This window comes from Caretta caretta, chromosome 14 (assembly GCF_965140235.1).
Source record: "Caretta caretta isolate rCarCar2 chromosome 14, rCarCar1.hap1, whole genome shotgun sequence".
Classification (NCBI taxonomy): domain Eukaryota; kingdom Metazoa; phylum Chordata; order Testudines; family Cheloniidae; genus Caretta; species Caretta caretta.
Genome location: NC_134219.1, coordinates 38,956,496 through 38,972,195, shown reverse-complemented (window position 1 = coordinate 38,972,195; position 15,700 = coordinate 38,956,496). Strand labels below are relative to the sequence as shown.

At 53.7% G+C, this 15,700-nt stretch overlaps 1 protein-coding gene across 1 annotated transcript; it reads left to right on the top strand.

The window, feature by feature from the left end:
- The first annotated feature begins 654 nt into the window (after positions 1-654).
- RACK1 (receptor for activated C kinase 1) lies at positions 655-8,606 on the top strand. The gene is made up of 8 exons (XM_048818699.2): positions 655-884; positions 2,652-2,823; positions 4,072-4,219; positions 5,056-5,151; positions 5,634-5,744; positions 6,781-6,921; positions 7,549-7,659; positions 8,473-8,606. Exons 1-8 carry the CDS (start codon positions 776-778, stop codon positions 8,536-8,538), a joined length of 954 nt encoding a protein of 317 aa, XP_048674656.1. The 5' UTR covers positions 655-775; the 3' UTR covers positions 8,539-8,606.
- Positions 8,607-15,700: the final 7,094 nt, after the last annotated feature.

Below are 15,700 nucleotides of genomic sequence, written 5' to 3'. Positions count from 1 at the left end.
AGCCCAGCTCCTTAGCCCAGCCACGTGCCAGCCGCTCCCTTTCTGCGGCTGCCCTTAGACCTGCCCAGCCTGGTAGCCCCTCCAAGCAAACAGGCTGTACCTGGGCCCCGCCAGCCGCAGCGCCACCCGGCGGGCCCGGACTGTACTTGTCTCTTCAGGGGCTAGACTGACTGCCCGTTCTCTATACTGCACAGATAGGAGAGGGTTGTACGGAAAGCACAGACATGGCCGCCTCCAGGGTGTATTCCCCCCTAAAGCCGCCGCCATTGCCACGTTGCGTCTGTATTTCCAGCACGGAAGAACATACGGGCATTCCCCATGGGGGTCGCCATGATACGTTCCGTGTACAGGCCGCCATATTGTGCTCATACGGGTACCAACCTGAGGCGCCGCCGTATTGGATTCCTTTGAGGAATATGAGGATTTCTCAGAAATGTCGCCATCTAGGGGCCTGTACAGACGTCACCATATTGGATTCGTCTGATGCACATGAGCTTTCATCATAGACGCCACCATATTGGATCCATTGGGACCACGTAGCCACCAAGTTGAATACCTACACGGGCGCCGCCATATTGCGACCCTCTCCTGCCGGCGGCCATATTGACGTACAGCCGCGCAGAGGGAAGGCTATTTCCGCTTCCGGGTGACGTCAGCGCTTCCTTTCTCTTTGGGCCGCTAGCTGAGCGAGAGGACGGGACGGGTTGGGCCCGCCGCCGAATCCGCCTCCATCCTCCTTCCCCGCTCGAGCTGAGCCCCCCGCGCCGCCGCCGCCATGACGGAACAGATGACCCTGCGCGGCACCCTTAAGGGCCACAACGGCTGGGTGACCCAGATCGCCACCACCCCGCAGTTCCCGGACATGATACTGTCCGCCTCGCGCGGTGAGCGCCGTGGGCCAGACCAACCGCCGCGGGGTGGGGTGCGGGGGGGTCGAAACCATCTTATAGTTGAGGGGGCGCATTGTCAGGCTGCGCTCGCGGGGGTGGGGGGCGCGGAATGGAACCGATTCACCCACGATGGGGGGCGCGGTGGGAGGTTCTATCTCTCCAAGTGCGGGAGGGGGGGATGGGTGAGACCATCTGGTAGTCACCCGGAGCGGGAGGTTTGTCACTGCAGAGGGGAGGACATGGGAAGAAGATCCCATCTCGCTGGGGGGATGGGGGGGTCATGGGGAGACCAGCTCTCACTCGTGGGGGCAGGCAAGGGAGGGACCATCTCAGCCATGGGAGGGGGGCGAAGTCAGTGTCATCCCGGGGGGGGCACAGACTTGTGTACCTGAGGAGGAGGGGCAGGGCAGGGGGGTCCAGATACTGGGGGGGGGTGAATAACAGTGAATTACTCCTCCCCTCACAGCCTAACTCCTTGGGTGGGGAGGTGGCAGTGAGGACTCTGGTCTGGGGCTCCGGACACCTGGGTTCAATTCCTGGCTCTGGCTCCTATTTCCCTTCTCCTTCCCCCCAACCAGGTGACACCACCTGTCTGTCCCCGGGCACTTCCCACCTGGGGCTCTCTGAGTGCTTCTCGATCTTGGGGGCGGGGGGGGGGCCTCTTGTCCCATTGTTATATATAGCTCCTTGTGATCCTCTGCAAATCAGGGCTGTGGCCCACCTCGGTTTTCCTGTCAGAGACGGAGGCGCTTACTCCATCTCGTGGGGATGACTGGGAGCATAGAACCCAGTGAGAGGCCCTTGGGTACCACGGAGATGGGGGGGGCTGGTGTATAAGGGCCTTAGATAGATACACTGGAGGGGACCTGCTGCAGGGGGCCAGGAAGAGGTTTTAGGCCTAAATACCATAGCCCAGGGGTTAACTCAGTAGAATGGATGGAGGGGCATACCCATGATGCGGCCACAGGGGCAACATTGGGGCTTTGCAAGCCCAACCCCCCTCCGCCTTGAGCTGCCACAGGCAGTAATGACACAGTTTGTTGGCAGCTCAGCTCAGGCACATTCCCCCCTGCTTTGCGCGTGGGTCCCTGGGAGCATCCCTGTCAAAGCATCAATATCCACCTCCGGTTCCGCCACTGGGCTGCTCGATGCCTCCTTTTCCTAGCCCTGATGATTAGACTTGGCTCGTCCACTGACCCTTTCCGGGGTCTGATGACATGTCCTGCAATGATGAGGGGATGCCGGGAAGGAGCATGAGTGGAGCCCTTGGCTGAGAGAGGCAGGGCTGGGCTCAAGGGAAGCCTGTGGCTATAAAAATAGAGGGGGGCGGGGGGTGATTGGCTGGTGCAGGGTGGGATATGAGATCTTTTCCTCTCTAGGGGGTGCTGGCTTCAATCCTGTCCCAGGTTGGGGGGACTGGCTGGTTCAGGGATGTGGGATCTTTCTCCTCTAGTTGACGCTGATCTGCTCATAAATGCAGATACAAGGAATGGGATACAGGACCTATCTACTCTAGGGGCACTGGCTCCAGTCGGGCCCCAGGTTAGGGGGTGACTGGCTGTGGGGGGGATGAAGTGGGATACAAGGCCTTTCTCTTAGCAGCACCAGTTTGGATTTAGCCCCAGGCTGCGGGAACTGGTGGGGAATAGGCTGTGGTGTATTTGGCTCTGGGCTCGGGCCACAGAGGCCGGTCTCCTGGGAGGAAATGCCTGTTGGGGAGGTGACTGGCTGACTTGGACTCTCCCTGCTCCCTACACGCAGACAAAACCATCATCATGTGGAAGCTGACGCGGGATGAGACCAACTACGGGATCCCCCAGCGCGCCCTGCGTGGCCACTCGCACTTCGTTAGCGATGTGGTCATCTCCTCAGACGGGCAGTTCGCCCTCTCTGGCTCCTGGGACAGCACCCTGCGGCTCTGGGACCTCACCACGTGAGTGACACCGTGGCCATCAGATGGGCACCCTTCGCAGAGCTAGCATCTGTGCGGAGGAGGGTGGGAGCGCAAAGGGGAGAGGATCCCATGGGTGGCAGAGTCAGTCGGGCTCTTCTCAGCCACGTGTTCTGTCTGCCCTGCCCATGGCAGCTCCCCCTAGTGGGGAGGGGCTGGTGTGCCAGGGAGGGGAACTGGCTGCCCACCCCAGAGTCCCTTGGCTTGTTAGGTTTCAGAGTAGCAGCCATGTTAGTCTGTATTCGCAAAAAGAAAAGGAGTACTTGTGGCACCTTAGAGACTAACAAATTTATTTGAGCATAAGCTTTACGGATCACTTCATCAGAGCTCACGAAAGCTTATGCTCAAATAAATTTGTTAGTCTCTAAGGTGCCACAAGTGCTCCTTGGTTTGTTGTAGCTCCCCTTAGTGGTGCCCTAGGGTAGTGTTTCTGTAATGGGCAGTTACAACCCCCAGGAGGGGTCATGGAAGGCAATTGGGGGGTGGGGTCATGAGGCATTGAAATTCACAACTTAAAGCAAAACCAAATATTGCTCCCCTACACACCTTTCCCCTTCCAAGTCAAGTGTTCTCTGTCGATGTCTGGAAACACCCCAGTCATGTATACAGGCTTAGTGGTGTTGACCCTTTATTTATTCGTTCATAGTCAATGTCAGGAGGGCTGCAGGTGTTTGACATCAGATCGGGGTCTTACACTGCTGCAGAAGCTGCTGCAGGGAAATGATGAGTCCAGGTTCTAAGACCATGAATGGGGAGGAGATTTCCTGCTGGGGGCTGGATTGGCTCTACCCAGCGGCAAGACACTCCTGCTTCCAACTGTTGGGGCATCAGGGTTTTCTGAGGTGCCCCCCTCTCCTCCCAGTCCCAATGATTAGACCTGACATGTCTGCTGACCCCCCAGGGGTGTGAAGACATGTCCTGCAATTATGATGGGACAGAGGGAGAGATGGGAAGGTGTTGCGCTCTCCTTTGGCTTTTTTCCCTCCTGTCGCCCTGAAAGAGAGACATTATTCACGATCCTTCGTTCCGTGTAACAGCCTGCCTGGATCTTCCTCTGATCCATCCCTTTGCATCTGGCTGAGCTGCCTCCGCAGCTGCTGGGTCCTGGGTTCCCCTTCATGCTTAACGTCCCGGCTGCTTTCTGTCCCTGGTGTGTGCTTATGACTCAGTGGGGTGCAAGGGGAGGTTCCCATAGCCAGGCTGGGGGTGACTTAGTCTCTTCCCTTGCAGAGGTACCACCACCCGCCGCTTTGTGGGCCACACCAAGGACGTGCTGAGCGTGGCCTTCTCGTCCGACAATCGCCAGATCGTCTCGGGCTCCCGAGACAAAACCATCAAGCTCTGGAACACACTGGGCGTCTGCAAGTACACAGTGCAGGTGAGGCATAGGACGGGGCTGCTGAGCCATGGGGTGGGTCAGGCATCTGCTCTAGTCCCCGCTTGCCTCCCTGAGTCAGGGATAGAACCCAGGAGTCCTGATTCTCTGTCCTATGCCCCTCACTGTTTCTCTTCAGATTTGGTGATGGTAACAACCTGCTTGCATTCTGAATGTGAGCCTACTCGCCTGCCGCTCTGGTGGTGATGTGGGGGCGGGGGGAGGGCCTCTGAAGTCTTGCAGGGCAGGGGGTGGTTGGCAAACAGCTGGCTAAGAAGTGCTGGGGGATGGGATCTGGGGCTTTTCCTCTCTGCAGAAGGGGAGGATTTATATGGCCTTGGTGGAGAAGATGGCCCCTGGGTCTTCGGGGAAACCCCTCTGAGTTAAGCTGGATTTGGAAGCATCTCTGCAATTGCCTCGTGTGTCCCCTGCTAGGAACTGGTCCTGCTCCCAGCTGTCAAGAATCCAGGGCTCTCTGCTGCCCTCCCATTCCCAATGATTAGATCTGACACGTCTGCTGACCCCTCGGGGCCTGACGACATGCCTGCAATTATGATGGGATGCAGGGAGGGCTGGCAAAGCCCTGGAAGGCCAGGGGTTTGGGCAGCAGCTCACATGGGGAGTCAGCAGAGTCTTGGATGGTGGGGAATGGTGAGGGGCAGTGAGCCTAGAACAGGTTGGGTAGAGCCCTCCAGGGTCTAGGGAGATGGGTGGGCAGTGGACATCAGAGCTCCGGGTAGAGTGGGAGATACCTGCTCTCCGATCTCTCTCCTTGTTCTGACCTCAATGCCGTTCTGACTCCCCTGAATCACCTGCCTTCCCCCCCTTTCTCTCCCCAGGACGAGAGCCACTCGGAGTGGGTGTCCTGCGTCCGCTTCTCCCCCAACAGCAGCAACCCCATCATCGTCTCCTGCGGCTGGGACAAGCTGGTGAAGGTGGGTTTGAGGCTGTGGTGTGCTGCAGAGGTTTGGCTCTTCATGCAGGGAAGGGCATGGACCATCGATGGGGTCTCGGCCTGGGCTGCGATCGTTTGTGTTCCCACTCCCAGTGGTGCTGGGTTGGAGCATCTGAGCAGACATCTGGGAATTCGCATTGTCCCGCAACTGCTCGGTTGCCCTGGGGTCAGGGGATAGACTGGGGGTGGATGATCTCTTGGTTGCTTTTGGGTGGTGGAGGGGGCATTTCAGCACTAGGGATTCGTGTCTCGTCTCCGCGGCCTGCTGTCCTGTCCTTAAGACGCTGGCATCCTACCCTGTGGGTGGGTTGGTCTCCAAAGAAGCAGGCGCTCCATTGCTGGGCTGCTGAGGGCCGTAAAAAGTGATGGGAAGGGGGGATTTCAGCTGCAGAGGGTCGGTGGCCTGGGAGATTCTCGAGCTCAGACTGGGTGATCACGTGGTACTCTTCTCCCGCCCCCCAGGTGTGGAACTTGGCCAACTGCAAGCTGAAGACCAACCACATTGGGCACACCGGCTACCTGAACACTGTGACAGTCTCTCCCGATGGCTCCCTCTGTGCCTCCGGTGGCAAGGTCCGTTCCCAGCCCGGTTCAAGTGAGGATCCAGGACTGGGAGGCACGGGTGGGATGGACAGCGGGACTGGATCAAGGTCCCTGTCCTCCTTGGGTTCTGTTGGCCTTGAGGGGTCATAGATCTCAGCTGAGCTACCCCCCACCTGGAGGCTGGGGGATGTTGTCTGTCTCTGTCTGTCTCTCTCTTGGCCTGTGGGAGCGGGGCTGAGCCGTGATGAAATCCACTGAGTTTCTGATTGCGTCTGCGTGCGGAAACCCAGAGGCTGTTTCTGAGCTGCCCCCGTCCAGCTCTCCCTGGGCTGACGGGGATTCACTCCAGCTCAACTCGATTCTAGTGGTTGGGCAGCCGCTGTGCTGAGTTGGCTGCTTCCTTGTGCGCCTCTCTCTTTATGTGCCTGTCGTCTCTTGCCTTCCACTGATGTTATGAGCTTTTGGGGGACAGAGAGCTCCCTTGTCATTCACAGCAGCATCCTCTGTGCCCGCACAGACAGAGACACGCTATTGATCCCTTCACCATGCTGCTGCTAAACTCCCCTTGACTCCCTGACCAATATTGGCTCCAACTCCAGTTTCTTGCAACCACCATCAAAGCTCTGTGTGATCAACCACCCTGATCCTGCCTGTTCCCCTTCACCGCTGCTTCCAATCTCATTCTACCTGTCACAGTCTCACAAAGCCACCGGACAGCCACTCTGAGCCCCTGCCCAAGTCCACATGGCCCCATCTCTGCCTAAGGGGAACTTTGTTGGTTTTGAATCTGAGAAGTTTGTTACTCCCCTTCCCCTCATCTCCGAGTCTCTCAGTACAGGGCCTGTCCTTGGGCATCAGGGAAGTATATAGCAGGCAATAACAAATATTAGTTACCCTTTTTCTCGGTGCTATCCTGCAGCAGGGAGTGCCACTGGTTAAAGGTTTGCTGCCTGACCCCCGAGGTGCGTCATTTCCTTGGTACAAGTTGCAGGCTGCTGGCCGGTTGGTTATGGGGTGGGTGTGGGAGAGGGACTCTTTCTCCGTCTGACGCTCTCTCTTCCCCCAGGACGGCCAGGCCATGCTGTGGGACCTGAACGAGGGGAAGCACCTGTACACGCTGGACGGCGGTGACATCATCAACGCCCTGTGCTTCAGCCCCAACCGCTACTGGCTCTGTGCTGCCACCGGGCCCAGCATCAAGATCTGGGTGAGCGGGCGCCCCCCGGTGGGCGGGGATGGGCCTTTCAGGGGACTTCACCCCCCTTTTATACAGAGTGTACAGCCTGGGGTTTCTAGGGGCCACTACCCTATCTCCGTGACTCCTTTCCGTAAAGCACAGAGATTCATTCTCTGTCTCCTTTCTATAGGGAGTAGGGACTGGGTGCGTGTAGAGGGCACACCTCTGGGAGTCGTGTCTGGTGTGCTTCCTTTATATAGGGAACAGGGCTTATGCTTTTCTATAGGGAATACCCAGAGAGTTGCCTTCCTTGCCTGTTTGTGTAGCCCCCTCGTATGTGGGGCGAGGCTGTGCTCTGATACCTTGGGGTCTGGAGCCCTCAGGAGATGTGGGGTGAGGCCATGCTGTGGGGTTTGTGCGTCTGGAGCCCCACAGGGGCTGTGAAGGCCGAGAGGCCATGCTGTGATGAAACGTCATGCCGACTGACTGCATCTCCGTGCTGAAACCCAGAGGCTGTTTCTGAGCCAGCTCCCAGCACCTGCCCTGATGTGGGCACAGTGGGGAAGGGGTTCCATGGCCCTCCTGGGGCGGGGGGGTCCTGGGTCAGTGAGTCCCAGCAGGGGTCCTTTCTCTGACCTTCTCCCCTCTCCCCTGCAGGACCTGGAGGGGAAAATCATCGTGGACGAGCTGAAGCAGGAGGTGATCAGCACCAGCAGCAAAGCCGAGCCACCGCAGTGCACCTCTCTGGCCTGGTCTGCAGATGGACAGGTAATGGCCCTTTAATATCCCACCTCCCTCACCCAGGGGGAGGGGTTGGGAACTCAGTGCCAGGGCAGAATCTTAAAGGGCCGGGGCCAATATTTCAGTGGGGGTGGAGGTGCCTTATGGATCCTCACCACTGGCCCCACAGGGCGGAGGCAGCCAAGGGACGTGCTCTTGGCTCAGCCTATGGGAAGGTGGTCCTGTGAGCCACTCCCCTTCTCACACCCCATGGGAGGGCAGATGTGCCCATGAGTACCTGAGCCCCTCCTTGCACTGACAACAGCCCTGATACCTCGCAGGGCCTGGCCTTCGTCCTCCTCCCTGCCAGAAGACCTGAGCCCTCTCTGCCTCTGTCCCTGCCACCATCCCAATCCTTCCCATGGTCCATCCACTCCAGCCCCCTGTCCAGCATGGAGCCCAGCCCCTCCCAGCCTCCAACCTTCTCCTAGCAAGAGATTCAGCCCCTCCAACATCACCCCTTTCTTGTCTCCACCCGCCTCCCTATCCTCCAGCTTTGCTGCTCCTCCCCCCTGCAAGAGACCTGAGCCCTTGCCTTCAGCCCCTCCCAGCCTCCACACCTGCCAGCTTCCTGGCCCTTCCCAGAGCGCCATGTCGCTGATGGGCTGAGGCCCAGCCCTTTCTCCCTGCCCCCTAACAAACCCTGTCGCCACTTTCCCGGCTGGGCACTGGCATCAGGCGAGGGAGCTTGAGCCCCTCCCAGACGCGGGCCCTCAGTCTGGCTGTTCTCCTGGGGGCTGATCTGTCCCCAGGCCAGCTGTAGCTACCCCGTTACTGACCCACTTTTTCTCTCCTCCCCAGACCCTGTTTGCTGGGTACACAGATAACCTGGTCCGCGTCTGGCAGGTCACCATCGGGACCAGATGAGAGCCCGCCCGCAGGACGCAGCCTACCTTTGTGTAAAAATATTGAATAAAAAGTACATTTTGGAGGTTGGGGATTGTTTGGGTGTCATCTTTGCCATACGGGGCCTGTCTATGGCAGCTTGAACTTTCAAGGAAGCATGGCCCAGTGCCTATGGACCTAGCCCCAGGTTCAGGTCCTTGGGTCAAATCCTTGCTCTGCCAGAGATCTGGAGCAAGTCCTGTAGGCCTGGATTTGTAAAGGTATTTAGCCTGTGTTGCATTCGGTATTGTGAAGCCGAAGGGTAGAGGGTTTTCAGGCATCTAAAAATTGCAACTACACACCTGGCATGGGCAGTGCCAACGGAAGCTCATGCCTCCAGAGGGGTGGGGCAGCGGCGGTTTAGGGGGCCCTTGAGAAAAATCTCCCTCTGCCACAGCCCCAGGGCTGGAGGAGCAGTTTTTCCCGTCTCGGAGCTGTGGGGGGTGGCCTCAGCAGGAAGAGGCAGACTTGGGGTCTCCAGGAATTAAAAATGAGTCTTTAATTCCCAGAAGTTGGGAATGAACGACAGGGGATGGATCACTTGATGATCACCTGCTCTGTTCATTCCCTCTGGGGCACCTGGAACTGGCCACTGTCGGGAGACAGGATACTGGGCCAGATGGACCATTGGTCTGACCCAGTCTGGCCGTTCTTTCATTTTAATGAAAGATTCTGTGCTGTGATGAAATCTCCAGGAATCCGTCCAACCAAAACTGGGAACCCTCCACCTGGTGGGATTTTCAAGTGTCGGAGTCCTGCTGCTTTCACAGGGAGGGAGGTGCTCTTGCACTTTTGAAAATCACAGCAGCTGCCCAACTTCTCAAAATCTGGTGCCAAGTGACTTCGAGAGCCATGTCCCGTTTTCAGAACGACTTTGGCATTGGGGAACCTATGTCTCATTGATGTTCAATGGGATGATCTGGGCCCCCAATTACTCTTGAGAACGGAATTTAGCCATCTAAGCTACCTTAGGGCTTGAGTGCTAAGTGGAGCAGTCTGGGACTTAGCCTCAGTCTCAGTTCCCCCGTGGGGGGCAAACAGCTCAGCCTGGCCTCCCTGAGGTGTTGGGAGGATCGAGGTGTTAAAAGATGAGGTGCTCAGGTGTTGACGTAATGGGGTGACCTATACATACCTTTGCTTGATAGGCTGGGGCTAATGGGTGAGCCCCACTTCACATCAATGCAGTGTGTCTACATTAGAGTTGTGCTCTGATGTAATCCTGCCTCGTGCCTAGAGATCTTAGGTTCCTTCTATCCCTGTGATTGATGTAGCCGGGTGCACTGGCACAAATCAAGCCATGTGGCTTAGTGGGTAGATGGGACATGAGGCCTCTGTTCCCAATCCTCCCATTTTCCCCTTCTCTGCCTCACTTTCTCCTCCCATCCTTTGTAAGATCTCTGGGGCGAGGGCTGATCTGGACATAGTGCCCGTTAGTACAACTTGTGCTTTTCAGGCCCTAATGTAAACTAGGTTTAAAGTGATCCAACTTTAAGTGCAATTTCGGTGTGTAATCAAGTCCTTACTATGGGTCTGTGAAGTGTGTTGCACAAGGGGGCCCCAGTCCTGGGTTGTAATACAAGTGATAAATACAGGCAGAGTTAGATCCATCCAGGCCAAGCCAGCGAGAGTGAAATTCACCCATGACTCAAAGACCAGAAAGGACCATAGAGCAACTGATGTGGCCACCTGTGTACCACAGGTTAGAGAATTTCATCCAGACCCCACTCTGTTGAACACAAAGACTTAAAATAAGTATGCCAGGTTTCAGGAGCCTAAACTGTTCTGTGCTATGAACCAGGAACAGGAGGGACTTGTATTAATTTAGATGGTGTATTTGGGCTAAAGGGGTTAATGTAAGCCAGTTGTTTTCCAACATTAAATGATAGATACAGGGGCTGTGGTGATCTCTCTTATTGGACCAACTTTGCTAAATGAAAGAGACAAGCTTTCGAGCCGCACCTAGCTCTTCTGCAGGGCTGGGAGACTCCCAGCATCACAGCTAAATACAAGGTGGAACAGATTGTTTAGCATGAGTAGTTAACATGTAAGGGACCAAAGCATGGATTTAATAAAGACACTGGATTTAGGATGTATTACAGCAGTGGCTCTCAACCTTTCCAGCCTACTGTCCCCATTTCAGGAGTCTGATTTGTCTTGCCTACCCCCAAGTTTCACCTCACTTAAAAATGACTTGCTCACAAAATCAGATGAACATTCAAGAATCACAGCCATGCTATTATGCAGTTTTTCAGTATTTCTCATTTTTACCATATAATAAAATTAATCAATTTGGAATATAAATGTGTTTACATTTCAGTGTATAGTCTGTAGAACAGTATAAACAAGTCAGTGTCTGTATGAAATTTTAGTTTGTCCTGACTTTGCTAGTCAGGCTACCACTATCTAGATGTGTCCTGCAAACCCCCAGGAGTATGTGTACCTCTGCTTGAGAACTACTGTATTACAGCAATGTGTAATCCACTAATCCCCTTTGTGTCCTAAGACTGGAGGGGTATTAATGGGCCATTTCACCTTGAATGGTGCTTTAGAATGTGTGTTAACTACTTATGCTAACAATCTATTCCACCTTGTGTTCAGGGCTGGAAAAGGGAGTACCTTTTCCAGACCTGAAGAATAGCTCAGTGTAAGATGGAAAGCATGTCTCTCTCTCACCTGCCAAAGGTGAGCCCATAAAAGATATTACCTCACTCACTTTGTAATCCCTGAGACCAGTTTGGCGGTAACAACACTGCAACTATGAAATAGTTAAACAAGGTCTGGGATGTGGTATGCAGAGACCAACCTGCTTAGCACCGTGTCAAATACACCATTAAAAATCCTTTTAACCTTTTATTAAAGAGACAGAAAATGAAGGAAAACTAGTTAAAGCAGCTGAAAGGTAAAATATTGAACAAGGTTTTCATTTTAACCACTCCCTTGTATGACCACATCTTAGATGGTATCAAATATGGTCATAACAGGGCACAAGAGAAGTTAGGGGAATCAGGATGGGGAATCAGCTGTTGCGGTTAAATGTCCAATCCTGTTTCCAAAGGAGACAAAACAAGACAGGCACACGCAAAGGGAGAGGAAAGGGCAGCAAACACAGCTGCTGGGGCTGGGGCTGACTTTCACTTGCAACCTCACAGACACGGCCCAGAATCCGATCAGCCCCTCTGAGACCTGGCAAACTTGTATCAGCACTGGACTGGGTAGGGCATTGCTTTAAGCAGCCTGTCTGCTCCCAGCATGAATCATTGTAAGGTCTGATTGCTGCAAGGGGGGGGGGGGGGGGGGTTGTTATGTGAACACAAGGGGTTACATATTGGGATGGCTATTAAGAGCCTGTCTGCAGGCAGGCAGGAAAGCAAACCAGAGCTGCAGCCAGCCTCTCCACCAACACTTGAGGGACAATGCTAGAACTATTCACCTTGATGTCCCCCCTACTGAGTGCTTGGGACCAGTTTGTTCGGAAGGGGAGCCCTGTTTGTAACCGCAGGAGAATCAGAAGCCCGGAAACCTGAGCCAAAGGCCCTTGGAGGGATGAAAAGAGGCACTCTTGAGAAATATGGGGGCTGGTGGGTGCTGCTACTGAGCAGCTGGTCTCCCCCTCCCAGCCAGAGATCCCAGATGGCTGGAGTAAACAGGGTCCTGCCTAGCAGCTCTGCCAAGGGCTGGCAAGCATCTAGGTAATATAACCACAGGAGGGTTTTAAAAGCCTTGATTTTTTTCCTCTTATGCTCTGCTCTCTTCCGGCTGGGGGAAGCAAACCCTACATTCGTCACAGCATTTACTACTGGTCAGAACGCCCAAAACAGGAAGCGCAGCTGGCGTGCAGGGTGCTGTAGCCCAGGGATCCAGGCTAGGAGTGGTAGAAATAACGTTTAAGGGCAGAAGGTGCCACCCGATGCGGCTGACCCTGAATCACAGGCTACCACCACCGGCCCGCTCAGCCCAACACTTGGAACAAGACCACAGTATTACAGCCTGCAGGAGACTAGACTATTACGTGCCACAGGCAGGGACCAGGAGGGACCAAGGTGCATTTGTGCCTATGGACCCCACAATGTCAGGGAAGTGATTAAGTGAGATATACCCAGGTAATCCTGACAAGCGACCCACACCCACCTGCTGCACACGAAAGTGAAAAACCTCCCCAAGATCACTGCTAAGCTGCCCTGGGGGGCAAATTCCTTCCTCACCCCACATGTGGCAATCGGTGAGACCCCAGGCATGTGCGCAAGAACCAGCCAGCCCAAGCACCTGAGAGAGCAAGAATGGCTGGTGCCATCTCAGCACCCTGGCCCACCCACCTCCCTCTAATTGTCCCATCTCCAGCCGTGGTCACCCCTGATGCTTCAGAGGAAAGAGATTTGAAAAGCCCTCCCAGAAGACCTTGGGGAGGGTGCAGAAGAGAAATCCTTTCCTGACCACTGCCAGGTGAAACCCTGAAGCATGAGGATTCCATCCCAGGGAGGTAAAGGCATGAGGCCAACACCGGTGGGAGTGCCCTCAGAGAGGCAGAGGAGGGTCAGGGAGGCAGCTAGCTCTGCGGCTGGGACAACGGCTCTTGACTTCTTCTCTGATGGACGGGCTGGTTCAGGAAAGTACTTGAGCAAAATGTAAGATAACCACATGCTTCGATCTCATTGCTGTCAGGATGTGAGCAAATGTTTAAGCACTTTCCTGCATCGAGGACTCCCCTGGGGAGAGAGCTGGGGTAGCTGGGCAAAGAGACAACTTTGGTCATCACAGAAGGGACATGAAGAGCAAAGGGTTAACACCAGAGCTGGGTTCGTATTTTTCACAGGACGACTTTGGTATACAACGGCTTCCTTCTCTGGGTCGTCCCCCCCACATCACTTTTTTGGGTTTTTTCCATTATTCAGTTAAAAATATTTGTCCCCCAAACACAATTGAAAAATGGGTTTTTCCACTGAATGAAAAAAATTGTTGACCAACCCCCCTGCCCTCCTTTGTTTTTGTTAAATCAGTGGCTCTCAAGCTTTCCTGACCACTATACCCCTTTCAGGAGGCTGGTTTATCTTATGTACCTCAAGTTACACCTCACTTAAAACAACTTGCTTACAAAATCAGATATAAAAATACAAAAGTGTTACAGCCACACGATGACTGAAAAATTGCTCCCTTTCTCATTGTTACCCTATAATTATAAATCAATTGGAATATAAATATGGTGCTTACAATTCAGTGTATAGTCTGTAGAACAGTATAAACAACTCAGTGTCTGTTTGAAATTTTAGTTCGTCCTGACTTTGCTAGTGCTTTTTATGTAGCCTGTTGTAAAACTGGGCAAAGATCTAGAGGAGTTGATGTACCCCCTGGAACACCTCTGCATACCCCCAGGGATACATGTACCCTTGGTTGAGAACCTCTGTGTTAAATGTTAAATATCTTCATAAGTAATTCAGGGCAGATCATTTCATTTTAAAATTTGGGTCCATTTCATTGAAGGATTGGAGGGGACGGATTCAGAGAAGGGCAATGAGGCTCATACGCTGTCCTGAAAACTCTCCCGTGATGAGAGACTGAAAAGACATAGCTTTAGAAAAGAGACATGATGAGAGTCTATACAATATGGGACTGGTTAGAGGAAGGAGAGCAGGAATTTCTGTTCTCTCTGTCTCACCAGACAAGAGCAAAGGAGGCATTCAATGAAAACGAAAGGTGGCCAGTGAACAACGGATAAAAAGGACACACTTTTTCCACACCACGTGGGATTAGACTATGTAATTTGTTACCACGGGGAGTGGTTGAAGCCAAGAATTCAGCAAGATTTTTTTAAAAGGGAGTGGCTATTTATTTATTCAGAGTTAGAACAGCTAATGCTCACTTCCACCTTAATTGAATTGGCTCGTTAGCACTAACCCCCTCACTTGGTAAGGCAACTCCCATCTTTTCATGTGCTAGAATATATATTCTGCTTACTGTATTTTTCACTCCATGCATCTGATGAAGTGCGTTTTAGCCCACGAAAGCTTATGCCCAAATAAATTTGTCAGGCTCTAAGGTGCCACAAGGACTCCTCATTGTTTTTGCTGATACGGACTAACATGGCTACCACTCTAAAATGCTGGAAGAGAGGCTACAGGCCTTAAACCAATCTCTAATTACTACAGAAAGACTGATGGCAGGGGGCTGATTACCCCACGACAAATGTGGACATCTTTGTGATACTGTTATGAACGATCTGTAGGACTCTGTACCTACTCACTTTTATTGCTACCCTTTGAAGGGAAAGAGTTCACCTTCTCCCTAGGACAGCGGTTCTCAAACTTCATTGCACTGCAACCCCCTTCTGACAACAAAAATTACTATACAACCCCACGAGGGGGGACTGAAGCCCAAGCCTGCCCCAGCTGCGCCGCCCCAGGAGAGTGCGGAAAACTCAGTGACCAAACATCAACTGCTAAAGCAAGTTCCTTCCCTCCCAGAGCAAAAAACCCGTAGCTGGAGAACAAAGACAGGAGATACAAGACTGTTCCCAGAAGCAACGTTAAGACACAGACTGGAGGGACAAGAGAGAACCTGGATCTACAGGAGCATTGATCTTGGTCCAAGGTTCCCACCAGTATGAATTGTCTTAAGCTTCCCTTGCCCAGGCTAACCTTAGGACCTGCTGATGCTGTATTCCAGGTGACTAATAAAAATCCCTTCTCCTCACAGCAGATCCTCAATGTTGACATTGCTTGCCTGGGGCTCTGATCTCAGCTGGACTTGCTGCTGAGAGCCACCGTGAGAAACACTGATTGCTGGAGCTTGAAGACTCAGCCCAAAAGCTGTGGAGGCTGCATGGCCTACCCTGGTGGATGAGCTTGACCCCTGGGGATCTGGCGCACTAGAGGGTTCCTGCTGTGCTAAGTTAAGGGCCAGAGTATAGCCCAAGCCTTGTAAATCTGCATCATGGGGTTCTTGCCCCTTCCTCTGAGGCACTCAGTGCTGTCCCGCATCAGAGACAGGACAAGCCTTTGTCAGACCCAGTCTGGCACTTTCCATTTTCATAGAATTGTAGGACTGGAAGGGACCTCGAGAGGTCATCTAGTCCAGTCCCCTGCACTCATGGCAGGACTGAGTATTATTTAGACCATCCCTGACAGGTGTTTGTCTAACCTGCTCTTTAAAA